Source organism: Ailuropoda melanoleuca, chromosome 10 (assembly GCF_002007445.2).
Source record: "Ailuropoda melanoleuca isolate Jingjing chromosome 10, ASM200744v2, whole genome shotgun sequence".
In the NCBI taxonomy this organism is placed as follows: domain Eukaryota; kingdom Metazoa; phylum Chordata; class Mammalia; order Carnivora; family Ursidae; genus Ailuropoda; species Ailuropoda melanoleuca.
In genome coordinates this window covers 74,838,582-74,859,473 of record NC_048227.1, presented here as the reverse complement: position 1 = coordinate 74,859,473, position 20,892 = coordinate 74,838,582, and the positions used below count along the sequence as shown (strand labels likewise).

The window sequence follows — 20,892 nt, the reverse complement described above, 5'->3', positions numbered from 1 at the left end:
TATTTTTTTCATCATGATAAGTGTACTATTCAATCCCCATCACCTGTTTCTCCCATCCCCCCACCGACCTCCCCTCAGGTAACCATCAGTTTGTTCTCCATGATTAAGAGTCTGTTCAATGATCTCTCTCTTTTTCTTTTTTCCTTTGCTCTTTTGTTTTGTTTCTTAAATTCCGCATATGAGTAAAATCATATGGTATTTGTCTTTCTCTGACTGGCTTATTTTGCTTAGCCTTATACTCTCTAGCTCTGTCCCTCTTGCTGCAGATGGCAAGATTTCACTCTTTTTATGGCTAAATAATATTCCTACACACACACACACACACACACACACACAACACACCATACCACACCTTCTTTATCTATTCATCTATCAATGGACACTTGGGCTGCTTTCATAATTTGGCTATTATAAATAATGCTGCTATAAACATAGGGATGCATGTATCCCTTTGAGTGAGTATTTTTGTATTTTTGAGGTAAATACACAGTAGTACATTCCTGGATCATAAGGTAGTTCCATTTTTAATTTTCGAGGAACCTCCGTATTGTCTTCCATAGTGGACGCACCAGTTTGCATTCCCATCAACAATGAAAGAAAGTTCCTCTTTCTCCGTATCCTCCCAACACTTTCGTTTCTTGTGTTTTTAATTTTAGCCATTCTGACAGGTGTGACAGCTCACTGTAGTTTTGATTTGCATTTCCCTGATGATGAGTGATATTGAGCATCTTTTCATGTGTGTTTTGACCATCTGTATGTCTTCTTTGGAAAAGTGTCTGTTCATGTCTTCTGCCTATTTTTAATTGGATTATTTGTTTTTTGGGTGTTGAGTTGTATAAGGTTTTTTTAAATTGTATTTTAGATACTAACCCTTTATCAGATATGTCATTTCCAAATGTTTTTCTCCCATTCAGTAGGTTGCCTTTTAGTTATGTTGAATATTTCCTCTGCTGTGCAGAAACTTCTGATTTTGATGTAGTCCCAATAGTTTATTTTTGCATTTATTTCCCTTGCCTCAGGAGACATAGGTAGAAAAACATTGGTACAGCCGATGTCAGAGACATTACTGCCTGTGCACTTGTCAAGGGCTTTTATGGTGTCAAGTCTCACTTTTAAGTCTTTAATCCATTTTGAGTTTATTTTTGTGTATCGTGTAAGAAAGTGGTCAAGTTTCATTCTTCTGCATGTTGCCGTCCAGTTTTCCCAAAACCATTTATTGAAGAGACTGTCTTTTTCCCACTGTATATTCATTCCTCTTTTGTTGAAGATTAATTGACCATATAACTGTGGTTTTATTTCTGCGTTTTCTATTCTGTTCCATTGATCTATGTGTCTATTTTTATGCTAGTAACATATTGTTTTAATTATTACTGCTTCTTAATGTAACTTGAAGTCTGGAATTGTGATACCTCCAGTTTTGCTTTTCTTTTTCAAGATTGCTTTGGCTATTTGAGGTCTTTTGTTGTTCCATGCCAATTTTAGGATTTTGTTCCAGTTCTGTGAAAAATGCTGTTGGTATTTTGATAGGGATTGCATTAAATGTGCAGATTGCTTTGGGTAGTATAGAGATTTTAACAATATTTGTTCTTCCAACCCATGAGCATAGAATGTTTTTCCATTTCTTTGCATCATCTTGAATTTCTTTCATCAGTGTTTTATAGTTTCTGGATTATAGGTCTTTCACCTCTTTGGTTACCTTTCTTTCCCCTCAAATACAGTGTTGTGATCATTTTGATGATATATGTGTAAAATGTGAATAATTGAATTTATGTGTCTGTATGCAGTCTTTTGAGAACTTTCTCATATGTGGCAATATATATTGCTCTTCATCCTTTCAGCAAAGCACATATAATCACCACTGTTCTGTGCATTCCCCTTTCTACTTCTTAAATGTCTGATTAGTGGGGACCCAAATATTCCAGTGTGTCAATGTACATAATTTTGTACAAAACATAGCTATATTACTGTATACAACAACAATCTGGTGCTACTGTTGTGCTCTTGGCATTCTTAGGTGGTGCCTGATTCCTCCGCTCTGTCATAGCTCAGTTGTGTTATGCTTTGTATAGTGAGATTTCAGTCAGTGGTATTGCCTGTGGCTTTTATCCTGCCATCCACTGTGGAAAATGTGTACATAGTTCATACTTGACACTTACCACTTACCTCTCAACAGATCATCTGGCTTAACTTTAACAAAATAAATACTGTTTTTGAGTGAATGGGGAAAAATTTATGACTGTTACTGGATGCTAATTTTTCATCTCTTAAATATTCCAGGGAAGAGGGAACCATAGGATTTGGAATTGGGCATGTGGCAATTAAGGACACATCCAAGCTTTTACAGAACAGACTATCTGATTATTTACACTATGTTGGACCATTACTTTCAAAGAATTAGTAGGCAAAATTCACTCTAAGATTCCTTATCTCAGAGATGGCGGGAATATATTTAGTTGAAACTGGGAAAGCAAGCTAGAGATTAGCCTATGAAAAAGATTGTGAAATCTTCATAATGATCTTATATTATATATATTAAAGAATATTGTGGGGATGCTTGGCTGACTCAGTTGGTAGAGCATGCAACACTTGATCTCTGGGTCATGAGTTCAAGCCCCACATTAGGCATGGAGACTACTTAAAAAAACTTTTTAAAAATAAAAATAATTTAAAAAGAATATTGTGCTATACATTAGAAATTTTAATTTTTAAAATTACTCCCCATTTGGGTGGGTTTGATGAGATTTTAAAAAGTAGAAAAAATCTGATAAGCATAAATTATGCACAGTGAACCAGGAAATTACTCTTGTTCTTACACTGGAGGCTCTGGAAAGGCTGAGTCATGCAAAGGGAGAACTGGCTAATGAGACCCATATACATATTTTGTGAACTAGAATAGACATGTTTTCCTGGGCAATGTCCTTGTAAATTATATGTAGGATGGGGAGACAGCCTAGTATGGTCGCAAGAACGTAAGATATGGGTGTCAAAGGTCTGATTTGAAATTCTAGAGCCATAACGATAAAAATCATGACCATTTTTATATCCTTCAGTAATAACATTTGTTTTATTATCCTTAAAAGATTATTTATGATTCATGAAAAAAATCTTTCAAACTTTTAAATTTCCAAACAAATTTCAGTTGTTATTGCTACTAATAATTGCAGATCACTAAGAACTGGTTAAAATTATAAGCTCTCCAAAAACTTAAGATTCAGAGATAAGATCTTAAAGACTAGATTCACTCATCAGTTAATTTTCAATAGCTCAATTAATTGCATTTCCTTATAATTTTTGTTTCTCAAGTGCATACTCTCTATGAATAATTTCTCCTAATTTAAAAGTAATAATATCCATTTTAATAGGTGACAATCAAATTTGGAAATTGAAGTATATTTTCTTCATTTTCTTTCTGCTTCTTAGCTTACTTTATGAAGTTTACATATTGCCTTATTTTATAATCACCCTATGATCTCTCAACTCCTGAAATGTGTGTGTGTGTGTGTTTTTTTTGAAGAATAGCAAATTATATTTTCTCCAGTGTAAAACTATTGTACTCTTTGTGAAAAGATGGAGGAAAAATTGATGAGATGTAAAGCCAATCAGGCTTATGGTACTTTAGTTTATTGTGAAATTGAAGTTTCAATATGGCATTATATATATATGAACTTACCCTAGTTTGCATAGTATCAAGTGGCTATTTATAAGGAGGGACTCTGGATTGACTGCAATAGTAGATGAAGAAATAAGTTAATCAAAGATATTTTCCTGTGTCTACCACTTAGCATGCTAAACTGTGTACGTAATCATCTTCCAAGGGAAAACACACAGATTCATAGATAGATTTTTCTTGCAATAGAGACATACAACAAGACAGCTCTGAAGTATGTGATTAACTTGAAATAATGGTGGCCCTTAGGGTTTCAGGCTTTTTCTATTTCACAATATTTTAGGTCTGTTATTACCTTAGGTGAACCTAATTCCCCAAGAAAGAAGATGCTGAATTAATTCTTCTGTGACTTATGTCATCAATATATCTAGAACAGAAATAAAACTATGTGTCTCTACCATTTATGAGATTCTAGGTAGCTATTTTTTTTAACATTTCACAAAAATTGCTGAATTTTGTATACCCTGATAATAACTGTGGACTCCTAGAGACAAATTTTTATGTACAAATGAGATTAAACATATGTATGCACATGCACACATACAGACAAATTCATTTACTGTGCGGAGCTTAAGAATATTCTTTTATTGGATTTTCCCTGATACGAGATCTAATAAAATAAGAAGTTCCTTCAAAGTAAATGGTTTCTTTGCCTTATTGTCTTCAGACACACCATACAGTGAGTGGACACTAGTCAATTTCTGAAGCTTTTCAGGACAGATTGCACATGTTACCTTACTTTTTGCCAGGAATGCATCACACGCACTTTTTCAGGATGTTTATGAATAAAAATGACCCAAATCCTTTTTTTTTGTTTGAGCAAAGATCAGCTACAATAATAACTGATCATAAATCTTTGTGTAGTAACCCATAATAGATATAAGGCATTATAATCTGTTTAATAATGATTTGATATATAGATGAATTTAATTGGAATATATTTGTTGAGTAAACTAATAAATGATTTTTCAAGTTATATTGAATTCTAGTAAGATTGTCTCATTGTCTAATGAATATCTAGCAAGATAATCTATCTTAGTTCATGCTAGTATATAATATTATTCATTTACTTTTGTGTTAAGAAAGCAATTACCTAATTTTTTTCTTTGTTCTTATTTTCTCTGGAATTTATTAAAACCTCTTCAATAAATTCATTTCTGAAAATACAACAAAGCAGATGTGCCCATAAAATAAAAGTAATTTAAAGAGGAGAATTAAACATGCAAACCTAAAAAGCTGTATCTTAAACGGTAAAAATTCATTATATTTGTACTTATCCCAATAGTATTAGAGGAAAAAATTTGAGTGAAATATGGGAAAACTAGAGAAGCAATGAGAAGAATGATATATCACCAAGAGTATTCAATCCAGAACAGCTACCTAACCTAGCATTTTCCAAGGAGAGTTACATGGGGCACCAATATATCTTGGTATGGTGTAATTTATCAATGGATGTTTCCCCAAGAGTTTATAATCAAATTTTCAACATTCTACATATTATATTCTCTTTTTGTAAGTTGCAATGCATCTAAAGTTTCTGAGAAGTATTTAGTTGGAAATATGTAGGTATTTCTTACTGTGGTAAAATGCACATAACATAAAATTTACATTTAAAAATGTACAATCCAATGTCATTAAGTACATTTACAAAGTTGTATAACCATCACCACTGTCTCCTTCCAGGTATATAACTTTGTTAATTTGACCAGGAAACTGTTTTCTTCTGGAATATCTTTTAATTTTGGTATGTCCAGAAAATACAGTTATAGAAACACCGATCTAATCCAATCCTCTCAATTTAAAAATTAAAAATAGAAAATGTGATTTTGAGAGGTTAAATGCCTTGCTCAAGATTACACAGGTCGTTGGGATACAGCCCATCAGTATCTCATTCATATTTCCCACTTCCAAGAACAGGGGCTTTTCTATTTCAAGGTATTTTCCCGTTGTTTCCGTTGGTGTTGCCTGGATCCGATGATCCAGTATCTACAAGTGATACGTTACAATTTGACCTAGACAAATTCAGGATTAAAACAAATACATTACTTTTTAAAAACTACATTGTACTTGTTTTATAACTCTCACTGTGATTTTCTTATGAGAACTTCCATTGTAAGAACTCTCTTTAATTTACATAATTCTTTTGTTCTTAGGTCTTTTTAAGATTGTGGCTGATAAAATGCCATACCTCACCATGGAAGAAATAACAAGGACCATTCATATTGGATCAAGTAGACTAGGGCATCCTTGCTTCTATCATCAGAAGGACCTAAAACTAGAGAATCTCACTGTAAAACACGGTGAGCAAATCATGCTCAACTCAGTTGAAGAGATCAATGGCGAAGTAATGGTGAATTGTGGAGTGGTAAGGAATCATCAGAATCACTCGTTTACTTTGCCTTTGTCACAAGAAGGAGAATTCTATGAGTGTGAAGATGAACATATTTATACCCTAAAGGAGATTGTTGAATGGAAGATCCCAAAGAACAGAACACGAACTGTGAAGCTTACAGGTTTTTCAAATAAGTGGGACTTAACAAATCCATTCCCTAAAGGCTTTTATGGTGCTCTGGTTCTAAAGCCTGTTTATGAGATTCAAGGTGTGATGAAATGTAAGTATCCACTGAGAATGATGCTCTATGAGGGGACCATTGTGGGGTTTGGGAAGGAGGAAGACTTTAGAGTTTGAAGAAAGCGACCCTGTCCCTGACTTGTCCTTTAAGGCCACTGAGAATTAGATTCTCATCTATAAATAAGTAAATCATATATTTGGTGTAAGGATCAAATCGAATAATGTATATAAATACATATTATACATTGTGTGGTGCTATGCAAATGTAAGTTGTGGTAATTGGAAGGTGCACACAGGTTAAACTACTAATTCATTTCTATCACTGCCAGTTAAACATGGTTAGAAAAGAGCTACTTTTAAAGATAGAGCATATTAGGTTAGAAAGAAACTTTCTTCTATGAAGGTGGTCAACAAAGTGATAAAGAGACAAAGTTTCCTTAATATGTCCCTTACTGCTATTTTTGTGATAGCTTTTTTTTTTTTTCCTGCTATCCATCACTGGTCATAAATCTTTTTAGCTGAGAGTCCCTCTGACTTAAGGGAAAATGATGTGACAAATTAATTCACATGTAAGTGTGTTTTAACATATAATTTTTATAGGATAATTTGCATTTAAAAATAGCAATAGCTGGAGAGAGCATTGTTATCCTAAAGGAATTAATACTTTGAATTTTCAAAATTATGGCACTAAGTGAGCAACCACGGAGCAAAGAGTTGTGTATGCAGTCAAAAGTACTGGATTCTAACTCTGGGTCAGTAACTTAATAGGTGATGGCTTTGAGTGAGCCATTTAAACTGTCTTTGCAAAGGGGTTGATGATACCTCTTTTGCCTACCTCTTACGGTTGTTTTGAGAATGAAATAAGATTGTATTAAGGTACTATATATAATACACTTGAGAAAAAAAGCAGTATGTAAAAATGTTTGGTCAAAGGCTATCCCTTGGATATCTCAAATTCTATTTCTCTCTTCTCCTGTAAATATTGTTGGTTGTTGGTCACTTATATAAATATGAAAAAACTGATGTGAACCTTTGGGTAGGTTTTAGAACTACATGTTAAATTTTGTTACACCTAAGTAATTTAACCAGAAATTAATTCATCTGAATTAAAGGTATAAGTAAGGAATTCCACTCAAGTAGTGATTATGTTTTAACACTGCAAAAAATTGAGGCCACAGCATGATCATTTTATAATATGACAAAAAATGGAAATCGCAGCAAATTTTAGACCTCTCATTAATGTTTTGTTAGCTATTCCAAAATGTGTAATTGAAATTGATAATTGAGTTTTTCTCACTTTTCATAAATAATGGATATAGCATTTTCTCATTTTAAAATTTGTGAATTTTTAAAAACCATTGGCATCTCCTTTCACACAGCTGCAAATGTAGGCCAATCCAGAATCTAAGCATGTGAACAAGGTGGTTACTACATTTAATGAATTTAGATTAGGGGTCAACAAAGGCTTCTCTGAGGAAATGGCATTTAAACTAGGACCTGGAGGATGAATAGGAGATAATAAGGCAGAGAAAGAGGGGACAACATTGGAGGAAGTGATAGCAGTTTCTGGGAAGGCAGGTAAGTAAGCAAGCTATTGGAGCTCCAGTGTAGCTGGTGTGAGAAAAGAGAGGACAGGTTGAGACAAAGATCAAAACATGCAGGGAGGTAGTGGAATCAGTCATGGAGAGTCTTGACATACATTTAAGGGGTTAACGTTTGTCCGAAGGGCAAATTAATAAAGGGTTTCAGTGGAAGGGACAGGGTCAGAGGAGTGTAAGAAGGCCATTGGGTATATGGCCGGGTATTGGAGGTTAGTACAATAGTGATATCAGCAGGACACTTGCTCCTAATAGGTATTTAAGAAGTGCAACCAGCAAGATTTGGAGGTCTGTTGGAAGGAGGAAAGAAGTCAACCTGAAATCCAGGCTTCTGGCTTGATCTACTAGTTGGATAGTGATACGGTTTACTAAATATAAACATTGATAGAGGAACACGACGTATTAACACAATTGTTTAGATGGACTTATATATGGTTTCATGCTAACCAAGGCCCCAGAAGAAAGCCTTTGGTGGAAATAAAGTCCTTTACAAATATTTTAGTCTAATTTCCATTCTTTAATGGTATTTAAATTGAATTTTGATTTGTTATTTTGGATCTTTAATTTCTTGGGGATTATTTTAAACATTAGTTCTTTTTGTATAGCAATTTCAGGACAGATGCCATATGGCATTGCTTTGCATGTGTACGGACTGCAGAATACTCCCTGGAGATAGAGGACAGGTGTCCAACGCAAAAAGTCCAGTTTTAAAAATTATTGTTGTAGGCATTTGTCTTCTAAATATAAAATGTAGGCTATTTTTAAAAACCAATTGTGGTCTTGTTTTACATTATTCTTTCTTATATTAAAGATTCAAACTTGCCTTGAGGTCAACAGCATATGGCTTGCTAAGGTACTTTCCGATGACCTTGAGTTCAGGCATAGTTGAACACCCTCTTGTCTCAAGTCCTCCCTTTCTCAAGTGATAAGAAAAAGAATAGGTCTGAGGCAGGGATAGAAAATTTTAGAGAAACCTCAGGGGTAAAAGCAAGATGAAAAAGATTGAGACCTATAGGAAGCTTTGAAATACTGATTTGCTGAAAAGAGAACATAGTAAGTAAATAGAGAAAAGAAGGAATATAGCGTAAACAACTCCTGGTGTTACATTTTTAATATGTTATTGATGCGAAAATTTAGCATCATAAAGAAGTAGTAGGATGTCTTTAAATGAAATATTAGTTCCTGGAAACTCTTGCTCATAATCCCCATTACAGGCCTGAAGGCCCTCTGACTCTCACTATACAGTTCATGATTTGTAAAACATTCCATCTCTTTGGAAAATAGATACAACTAACCACTCAAGACCTTTAACTACCAGTCTCATTTAAGTCATAGTAAGATCTGTTTGTGCCTTTCATTGGAAGGTAAAAATTCATGTTAGTGTGGCAAATGGAATACTTAATATTTACAAATGAAAAGTTGAGTCAGCTATTTAAAGTTGCTACTAAAAATCAGAAATCTTGCTTGTTAAAACTTTTTAATTGTGTTATATTTTGATGTACAGATTGATAATTACTTCTCCCCTACTGAAAATTTCAAGAGTTGAAAAGCTGCATTTCATTTTAGGTAAAAACCTCAATGCCTTCCAAAATTTAAGTGTACAGTTTTTGCTTAGACATGTGAAATATCAACTCATTATTTAAAAGTTGAGGGTTGAAATCACACAAGCAGAAAGGTGGTATCAGGAAAGCAGTATCTTTTTTTTTTTTTAAGATTTTATTTTATTTATTTGACAGAGAGAATGGCAGCCAGCGAGAGAGGGAACACAGGCAGGGGAGTGGGAGAGGAAGAAGCAGGCTCCCAGCAGAAAAGCCTGACGTGGGGCGTGGGGCGTGGGGCTGATCCCAGAACTCCGGATCACGCCCTGAGCAGAAGGCAGATGCTTAAGGACTGAGCCACCCAGGCGCCCCCGGGGAAAGCAGTATCAGAATATTGAATAATAGGTGATAAATCAATAGCAAAAAAAAAAAAAAAAAAAAAAAACCCCACAAAAACACAAAAACCCAAACATTGATCTTTTAGTATCCCTAGATTTCTTCTTTCTTTCATTTTATTTTTAAAAATAATCCCAATATTTATCAATGTCAAAAAGGTGAAATAGTGGTAAAAGGATTTATAACAAAGTGATCAGCACGCTTTATGCCCTTGACCATTCCCAAATTTTCCCCACATTCTGCTACTTCCGGGTAACTGCTTTAAATATTTTGTCCCTGCTTTCTTGTATTTACATTTAAATTTCCAAATAATATGAAGATAGTGCTATTTTTCAAAGCATTGACTTTATACAGGATTAGAAGAACACTAATCTCCTTGATGAAGGCTCCACCCTGGTGACCTCATCAAATTCTGATCACCTCCTAAAGGCCCCATCTCTTAATACTGTCACCCTGGGGAGTAGGGTTTCAACATGTGAGTACTGGGGGATGAAAACATTAATCTGTAATGGTGTTGTTCTGGGACTTCCATTTAAAACCATCTGGGTGGTCCTGTTCTTTCACTGTGATGGCAGTTTTTAGTCTGGAAACTCAGATATTTCATTTCTGAGATAATTTCTTTGATAATTTCAACTATTTTTTTTTCTCTTTTCTCTTTCTGTAACTTCTAATCTTTTGTTGAAGCTCCCATACTGATCTAGGACTATTTTCTTCCCTATTTTACGTCTTTCTTGTCTTTGGTTTGCCTTCAGGGAAAATTCCTTAACTACATTTCCAACTGTTTTAATGAATTTTTAATTTCAGCTATCATATTTTTAATTTCCAAGAGTTATTTCTTACATCATTTTTTAAATGCTACTGTGTTCTTGTTTTAAGAATGCAATATCTTATCTCTCTGAGAATATTTTACAATTTCTTAAAGTTTTCTGTGTTCCTTGCATTTTATCTGTCTCTTTTGGGCTTTTTAAAAAAAAGGTTTGGGACGCCTGGGTGGCTCGGTGGGTTAAGTGTCCCTCTCTTGATTTCAGCTCAGGTCATGATCTCAGGGTCATCAGAGCCTTGAGTCAGGGTCCATGCTCAGCACAGAGCCCACTTAAGATTCTCTCTTTCCCTCTTTCTAAAAAAAAAAGGGGGGGATTTGATCTGTCACTCTCATTAACTGTTTTCTTCAAATGCCTGGTGATTATTTGCCATTTGTTTTTATTTATTTGTGAGACACTTTTTTTTTTTTAATTTACAAGTGAGGCACTATTTAGATACAAGCTCTTTGTTTCTGAATTTTAGGTTTCGTTTTGCCAGCTATGTCATCAGAGCATTCCCTAAATTCAGGCTCTGTGAGTCTTTCCTCTGGGACTTGCTCAGTTTCTTTCAGATCAGTTGTGGGGCTTCTGAAACTATTGTAGCTGAGTGGGGAAGTTGGGGAGGGTTTCACCATTTCCCCACAGGTTTAGACTTACTCCTTTGCTTTCAGTCACGTTTTTCCCCTGCTCGCCTATGCCTAGTTTCCAGATTCTGTGACTCTGTATCTACTCTTGCTGCAGAGAGAGAGGTAGTAGGGATAACTGCTTATCTTCCCCAGAATAGAGTTAGAGATCTGGGGTTAACCACTCTTCAGACATTCAGATAACCCCCTATATTCTCATCCACAGGACAGAGGGGCCTTATGCCTCCAATTTAGGGCCCTTTTTGAGATCTCATGGGGCAAAAAAGGCTGACTTTTCATTGTACTATGGCTTCTTAGGCACAGAGGCTTTCCTTTTTCTATTCTGCCAAATTTTTGACCATTCTTCCATCTGAGCTCTACCTTCATTCTGTGTAAGGATTGTAGATGTCTTTTAGATTCACAGAATCTTATTCTCTTTTTTCTTTCTCTTTCTTCTCCTTGCCCTCATAGTAAATTTGTGAGAATAAAGGGTTGGAAAACCACATATTTCACCTATAAACCTCACTACTTACTTAAGCTAGTCCCAGCCCAGAGCTTTTCCTGGACCTAGCATTATCTTGAAAGTACTGGTTGCTAATATTGCTAAAAGATAAGTATAATTTATAAACAATATTTTTAATAAAACATAATTTTCAGTAATTCATAAACACACCAGAGTCAGTTTCTTATGTATTTATTTTTATCTTCTCAATGCATGAGATAAAGTGTCCAATATTGAATAAATCGAATACATGAATTAATGAATGAAACAACTAAAATATTTGTTTCTGTATGTATATTCTACATAGTACAAAGTTCCTATTTAGGTAACAAGAAAGTTTTCTCACTCACCATATCCAGATTTGATTTATTATGATAACATATTTATGAATTTAATAGCTAGGGAGAATGAATATTCACTTCAGGACACCAAAGTTGATATCATTTATATTTGTGTAACAGGTTCAATTTTTATTAGTGCTTTTCCTAATGTGCCAATGAAAATATTGAGACTTAACATGATATTTAGAACCAATGAACACTATAGTCCACTTCCATTTCATTTTCTTCCTTTAGGCAAGTAATCTTATTGCTAACAGAAATATCAAACAGCAAGCAGTATAAGGTACAGTTTATATATGTATTTATTTATTCTTATACTACCAGCTGTAAATATTTTACCTGTCAGGGTTCTCCAGAGAAACAGAAGATACTTATAACATTATATATAATTACATTGTATAATATTAAAAAAATTACACATTAATTAGTTAATCAATTAATTTTAAGGACTTGGCTCATGTAATTATGGGGGCTAATAAGTTCAACATCCGTAGGACAGATTGGCAGGCTGTAAACTGAGGCAGAAGTTGATGCTGTAGTTTGAGGCAGCATTTTTTCTTCTCTGGGAAACTCCAGTTTTTGCTTTTAAAACGATTCAAATGATTAGATGAGGCTCACCTACGTTATGGAGGATAACATCCTTTACCCAAAGTCAACTGATTGAGATGTTAACCACATCTGTAAAATACCTCCACAGAAACACCTAGAACAGTGTGTGATTAAGTGACTGGGTGCTATAGCCCAGTCAAGTTGAAACATAAAAATAACCATCACAAACATCAATGGAGGACACGTATTGACATGTATCATCCAGTATAAGAAAATGGCTAGTCACTTCTCGTAGCTCTTATCAATTAAAATTATAAGATATATAAAAATGTAAAAGGAAAAGTATTACAAATAAACCAATATTAAATGTAAGTATATTGATTTAAAATGACTTGATTTCTCAGTGAAGGTCATGATGATTTTTTTTTTCTGTTACAAATATTAGAGAGCAACCCAAAAGGCACTTTCTCTATTTATAAATACAAACAACAGTAGAACCAGGGAATACTATCTAGAAAATGAAAATTCATTGTATAGTTTCTTGTAAGTTGAAATGAAGCTGAATAAATGGGGGAAAAAAGATAATTCACAGAATATTCATAAAGAGAATTGAGACCAAATGGATGAACTATAAAGAAAATTTTAATTTGAAAGCCTAGAATAAGGCAAAGTTTACAAATTATTAGTGCATCTAATAATCATTATAAAGCATATAATGTGATACAAAAATATAAACAAAACAATTCACTGAGCAATTGGATGTGAAAATACTTTTGAGAAAAATGTAAGTGTAATCTTGGAAAGTAAATGACAAAGAAATCAAACAGTGAAAATTTCCAACAAATATAATAATAATTATTATTAGATAATAATGTAGGAGGAACTAGCAATTGAGAGAAACTGCAGGGCTAGAATTGACAAAACTTGTTAAAAAAAAATATGTAGAGATAATCATCTCTTAGGGCTTTTTGACTGGCCCTGAGAATCAAACTGACTTAGATTAAATAGAGAAAAGCAGACAGATTTACAGGTTTTATGTGAAAGGGGTGCCCTCAGAAGGGAATGAAGACTCCCAAAATGGCAAAACCTACATGCTTTTATATTGGTTTGAACAAAAGAGGCAACTGAGAAGTAACTAAACTAACTATGTGGGGAGGTTAAAGAAAGGTCAGAATTATTTTAACAAGGTCTGTTTGGACAGAATTCACTTGGCTTTAACTCCCTGTAGATGGATGTTTTTTTTCTCCTGGTATAGAGAAGGCATCTTTCACAAGGGAGTTTTGTCTCCTGTTTTCAGGAAGAAAAGGAGAGATTAGAATACCCTTCTTGCACCTGCTGTTTTTCAAATGATTTTAGGTCAAAATAATCTTGATGCCAAAATGATTTATTTTGGGGTGGCATATTCTGCCACCCTTGACTTTTGAAGGATAATTTTGTTGGAGACAGAACACTAGGTTGGTGGGTTTCTTTTCTTTAAACACTTTACGTATGCCACTTACTCTCCTCTTGCTTGAATGGTTTCTGAAGAGAAGGACAATCTAGTTTTTATCCGTCTTCCTCTAGAGGTAAGATATTTTTTTCTTCTGGCTTCTTCAGGTTTTCTCTTTTTCTTTGATTTTCTGCAGTTTGAATGTGATATGCCTACATAGGTAGGTTTTTTGGTATTTATCATGCTTGCTCTTCTGTAAGCTTCCTCAATTTTGGAAAATTCTCCACCATTATTACTTCAAATATTGTTTCTGTTCCTTTCTCGTCTTCCTTTTGGCGTCCCTGTGATGTGCATGTTACACCTTTTGTAGTTACCCCACAGTGCTTAGATATTCTGTTCCATTTTTTTTTCATTCTTTTTTTTTCAGTTAGGAAAGTTTCTGCTGATATATCTTGGTATATCTTCAAGCTCACCGATTCCTTCCTTAGCCATGTCCAGTCTAGTGATGAGCCCATCAAAGTCATTCTTCATATCTGTTATTATGTTTTTAATACCTAGCATTTCCTTTTAATTCTTTACAAAAGTTTCCATCTCTCTGCTTACATTACCCATCTTTTCTATTATTTTCTTCCATTAGGGCTCTTAGCATATTAATCATATTATAAATTCCCAGTCTGAAAATTCCAAAATCTCTGTATATCTGAGTTTGGCTTTGTCTCTTTGGACTACACTGTTTGTTTGCCTTTTAATATACTTTGTAATTTTTTGTTGAAAGCTAGACATGATATATCAGATAAAAGAAACTGAGGCAAATAAACCTTCAATGTGAGGTTTTCTATTTATCTAGTGTGAGTTAGTCCATGTTTACTGTTTTCTTTTTTTTTTTTTTTTAAAGATTTTATTTATTTATTTGACAGAGATAGAGACAGCCAGCGAGAGAGGGAACACAAGCAGGGGGAGTGGGAGAGGAAGAAGCAGGCTCCCAGCAGAAGAGCCTGATGTGGGGCTCGATCCCACAACGCCAGGATCACGCCCTGAGCCGAAGGCAGACGCCCAACCGCTGTGCCACCCAGGCGCCCCTACTGTTTTCTATATCTATAAATGTCAGAGGCTAAAATTTTATTCAGTGTCCTTTTTTTTGTCTCCCTTGTTGTCTTTCCCTAGAGACTGCTTCTTAAACAGAAGTATAAATGCTTCAGTTATAATCCCCCATTATTATACAGAAGTCTTGTCGATATGGTTAGTAAGGTGTAGGGGAGGAGATGTATTCTGTAATCCTGTATTTAGGTCTGCGTCTTTTAGTGGCCCTGTGCCCTGTGACCTTCACAAGCGCTTCTCAGCTGTCTTCCCATGCCTCCTTAGGTGAGATAGAATATGGCAAGTGGGGGTTGGAGTTGGGTATTTCCCTTCCCCCATGTGGAAAGATAGAGGAGGTTATTGTTGGGTATTTCCCTTCCCCTACGTCAGTTAAACTCTGGTAAAACCCAAGTTGGTTAGGCTATGGTAAAATAGTTTTCCTTGAGGGCAGACCTTTTTTAAGGAAAACTGAATGCTATGACTTTTTCCATTATGCTGCCAGAAGCATGAGGGGATTTTTCTCTGATCTTCACCCTGAGAACCTGGTGGGGCTCTTGGGAATAAACAAGAAAGTCTGGATGGAGCCCCCTAAACCTGGACCTCTAAGTTTTATCTCTCAAGCTTGCCTAGGCTTTGTCTCCAGCAAGTAGTCAATTACCCTTAAAGTGTTCTTATTAGTGGTTTCTGCTCCCAATAAGCTGTAAGTCTCTGTTCACCTATTTCTCTCATTTTGGGGGTGATGGTTTGCCCTGTAACCTCAATTCTCTGATGGACCAAAGAAGAGTTGTTGATTTTCACTGCATGTACTATTTTCCTTATTGAATCTTCTACTAAGGCACGTTCATTGTGATTATTTTTATACCTTAAAATGTCTAGATTGTTCTTTTACAGAAATAAACAGTAAAAGTAAAAATATTTATTGCACCAAATAAGCCATTGAGTAAGATAAACTACAACCTAAAGGGGCATGTTTTAACTGATATATACAATACCTTCTATGATGTATAGCAGGAGTATTAGCAGTAGATATTTATTTTTCCCAATGAAATTTTATGTGGAACTCTATTTAACAGATCACATCCTTTAATGCTCAATCAAGGACATTGTTCTGGCAATAGTTATTCATTTGTTCAGTTCGTTTATTGAGTACCTACGATGTACCAGAAACCATTCGAGACATTGGGATATATTGGTCAACAAAATAATCAAAGACTCTTGTACCCACAATACCAGATACAGATTGGGATCTAGTTTACATTAGGGTCCGTATGTTCTGATGGATCAATTTAGAGCCCCCAGGAAGTCCTTAATGTTCTACCAATGTTTAACTGTTGCCTCAACTTGAGGAATGGCATGAGCCTATGATGCTTACCTCATGCTAGTTCTACAATTCTTAAACCTCATTCATTTCTATTCAACTTGCTGAGATTTTAGAGTTTTTAAAATTACCTTGGGATGCAGGTAAGCCTGCAGCAACAATTTAAAAGTTTGGGTATGTGGGGCACCTGGGTGGCTCATTCAGTTAAGGGTCTGCCTTCAGCACAGGTTATGATCCCAGGGTTCTGGTATCCAGGCCTGCATCAGGCTCCTTGCTCAGCGGGGAGCCTGCTTCTCCCTCTCCCTCTGCCTACTGCTCCCCCTGCTTGTGCTCTCTCTCTGTCAAATAAATAAATAAAATCTTTTTTTAAAAAAAGTTTGGGTATGCTAAACTTTATACAATGAATCAATGAAGGAAAGAAGTATTCTTTTAGCCTTCTTTTTATTTTTTTTAAATGAATTTTTACCGATCTTCATCCTATAGACAATGATTGACTTTTTTTCTGTTCTCTATTCAAGAATATAAAATAATGCTTTTTCATGTTATGTCTCCAGGAACTCTGTTACACAGCATGTTCAAGTAATATGACACAAATTATAAAGTTATAGTTTTCAGATGCTGCATAAAGTTAATAATATAAAAAGTAATAACATAGGTAATGCTTCTTAAGAGGAAATTCTGTTTTCAAAATCTTCCAAATTATTTGTTTTTAAAAGCACGCAAGGAAGAAAGTGTATTGACAGAAGGTGGCTGGAGATATTGGGAAACAACAGTGGATCATGAAAATGCTATAAAACATTACATGGTAGGAAATTGTCAAGAAAATATAAACCATTATACAACCCTGTTAGTAGTAACTTTATTTCTAATTCAAGACCATTATAACAATCTATGTGGAATAGTGCATGGACAGCAGATGAATAATTTTAGGACTATTTTAAGTGTCTGTGTAATGTCAAGCAAAGATGTCTAGGATAGTGGGTGCTTAGAAAGAATTTGAGATTTATTAGTCCCCACATTAGGCAAATAATACATTGGTAAGCACCCTACCAGCATAACTAAGGCTGCTGAATGGCTCCTCTGACTGTGACCCATCCTGTGACACTCCTTTTCCAGGAGAGAAAGAATAACACTCCTTTTCTTCAGCAGAGAAAGAATAACTTTCACATTGGAAAAGGATTGCATCTTGTTCACTTCCATATATTAATCTTAAGTACTTTATATCCCATGATCTTGCGGTGTTGTTGTGCAAGAGGATAGAATTTTGTGTAAAGAATATATGTCTTGGGTCTTATGCAGGGAAGGGTCTTATTTGGAGTACTGAAACTTTCTTCTAAGATAATTTCATGTGTTATGTTTGGACCTCAAGAGCATGAGTTCAAATGATATTATAAACCTTCTGAAAAAGATATATACACACAGATATACATTTATAAACATGCACATATTATGTTTGTTATGTGTGATAAAGCTATTTAAAAAACAGGAGAATGATTAAGTCTAGAATCAGAACAGTTATTCTTGGGTTGTAGTGAGGAGGTTGAAATTTTGATAAGCTTCATAGGGCTCCAAGGGACAGGTTAATATCTCTTTTTTAAGCTGAGTAATGAGCTTATGGGTGTCGATTTTACATACGGTCTATTTCATTTTAAAATGTGAAAAAAAGAAAGTCACACATAAGAAATGTTATATCATGAACATCTGATTTTTTTAAGTGGAATTTATCTATGGTGCCAGGAGAGATTCTAATACTTAACATTGTGATGGACAAAATGTCATAGTCTTTTTTTTTTCTTTCAGTCCGAAAGGATATAGTCCGCATCCTCCCCAGTTTAGATGTTGAAGTCAAAGACATTACTGACAGTTATGATGCCAACTGGTTTCTTCAGCTATTATCTACACAAGATCTCTTTGAAATGACCAGTAAAGAGTTCCCCATAGTGGCTGAAGTCATAGAGGCACCTCAAGGAAACGAGCTGCCCAGAAGTATTTTACAGCCTGGGAAAACCATTGTGATCCACAAAAAGTACCAGGCATCAAGGATCTTAGCTTCAGAAATTCGGAGCAATTTTCCTAAGAGGCACTTCTTGATCCCCACTAGCTATAAAGGCAAATTCAAGCGGCGACCTCGGGAGTTCCCAACTGCCTATGACCTTGAGATAGCAAAGAGTGAAAAGGAGCCTCTCCACGTGGTGGCCACCAAAGCCTTTCATCCCCCTCATGATGAGCTGTCATCCGTATCTGTTGGGGACCAGTTTCTAGTGCATCACTCACAGACGACTGAAGTCCTTTGTGAGGGAATCAAAAAAGTGGTGAATGTTCTGGCCTGTGAAAAAATCCTCAAAAAATCCTATGAGGCAACACTGCTCCCTTTGTACATGGAAGGAGGTTTCGTAGAGGTGATTCATGATAAGAAACAGTACCAGATTTCTGAGCTCTGTGCGCAGTTCCGCTTGCCCTTCAATGTGAAGGTATCTGTGAGAGATCTTTCCATTGAAGAAGACATTTTGGCTGCTACACCAGGACTGCGGTTGGAGGAAGCTATCACAGACTCTTACCTACTCATAAGTGACTTTGCCAACCCCAGGGAGTGCTGGGAAATTCCGGTCAGCCGCTTAAATATGACTGTTCAGTTAGTTAATAGTTTTTCTAGGGACGCAGGATCAGTTCTAGTCAGGACTCTGGTTGAAGAGATCACTGAAGAACAATATTACATGATGCGAAGATACGAAGGCTCTTTCTCCCACCCCCCACCTCGCCCTCCCAAACATCCCTCAGTGGAGGAAACAAAGTTAACCCCGCTCACCTTAGCAGAAAACAGGGCTGTAGGTCAGCCTAAGTCTCCCAAGGTAAGGCTATGATTTTGTAGTTTTTCCTTTTTAGGATTTTTCTTGAGGCAATTTATTTCAAGTCTCCTCTGAGTTTGTTTTTTGCTTACTTTTCTTTCTTTCATGCCATATTTGAAATGAGCCTTTCTGATGCACAGTAGATGAATGAACATCAGCAGAGCATAAGCTGTTGCAGCATTTTGTATTTTGATGCTTAACCAGTAGATGTGACAGGAAGTTTGTATTGAATTAGAGATAGCAGGGATGACATTTGGATATGATGACCTAAATTGCCGTCTCGATGGGTTTTGGTAATTAGGAATGTTTTATAAGGTGCCTCAGAAGCAAATCTCTTTTATTTTGAAAGTGCTGTTCTTTTTTCTAGGTAGAGTTGTTTTAATACTTCATCCAGGAAATGAGCATACAATAAACTCCCTTCTTCGGGGGGGGGGTTACCAGTAGCATGCATCTATAACACGTCTTCATTTTGTTTTATGTGCAGAAGGATGTAAAAATATCTTGGCAGAACTGTGTGTGAGCATACGAGCAGCTGCCCACATTCTGCCTATCTGAGGATTGTAATCTTTAACAGTTCTATTGAAAAACAAAATCAATAAAATTGCAGACAGTGTGAGATCATACCAGAATCAACAACTCCATAACCATTGGAAAGATTTGGGGAGGGGAGGGGTTCAGCTTCATTTCTACTTGAAGTCTTTTCCTCGTGAAAACAGCCAGCTGAGTGCCTGGAAAGCACCTGCCCTTACACCATGGAGTGTAGGTCGTTTATCTGGCCGTCAGTGGTTCTGTGGTGTGTGGAAGGAGTGCATTCTGGCCTGGCAGATGTTGTGCTAGCAGCTTGGGGAAACAAAGCAATTAGTAAAACAAAGAGAGATGCTGTGTTTACTCTCTGTACTCAGGAATGATAGCAGCCTCCGGCTTCAAGTATGTGGGTATGAAAATACTTTTAATTCTACATTTCAAAGATTGCATTCTGAGTGTATGCTGGATAAATCCTGTAAGAAACTTCAAGCTCATCTTCAGAAAAAAGATAAAAGCAGCAGAAATTTCCTTTCCAGAAAAATGATCTTGAAGGAGTCATTTTAAATTAAACAATAGTTCCCAAATAATGTTGATTAACAAGCTGCTATTAATATGGAAAGTCCCTAGTTTCTCCTGTTTAATATATTTTTATTGCTGAATGGAATGATGGGAGAGATGGAATGCTGGTCTCATTTTTAGTGGAATAATCCCCCCTCATGCCATCTCAAGGTGTTCATGCCTAAACTTCCAGAACCTGTGAATATGTTACATTAGGTGGCAAAAGGGACTCTGTACGTGTGCTTAAAATTAAGGATTTAGAGATGAGGAGATTATTCTGGATTAACCAGATAGGTTTCACTTAATCACAGATCCTTAAAAGAACATTTCCTCTTTGAGGTCAGGGTCAGAGAGAGATGCGACTCAATGGAATGGTCACAGAGAGACAGTGTTGCTGCCTTTGAAGATGAAGGAAGGGAGGTTGAGTCAAGGGATGCAGATGGTCTCTAGATGCTAGAAAAGTTAAGAAAACATTCTCCCCTAAAGCCTCCAGAAAGGAACACAGTTCTGCCAGCACCTTCATTTTAGCCAATGGGACTTGTGTAGGATTTCT

General features: G+C 35.7%; 1 protein-coding gene across 1 annotated transcript in view; it reads left to right on the top strand.

Annotated features, from left to right (window-relative positions):
* The window catches only part of THEMIS (thymocyte selection associated), a 175,899-nt gene that overhangs the window by 72,965 nt on the left and 82,042 nt on the right, over positions 1-20,892 (top strand). The window contains exons 3-4 of the mRNA XM_011235092.3: positions 5,821-6,279; positions 18,211-19,259. Of these exons, the coding sequence (XP_011233394.2) occupies positions 5,821-6,279; positions 18,211-19,259 (1,508 nt within the window). The remainder of the gene's footprint in view (positions 1-5,820; positions 6,280-18,210; positions 19,260-20,892) is intronic.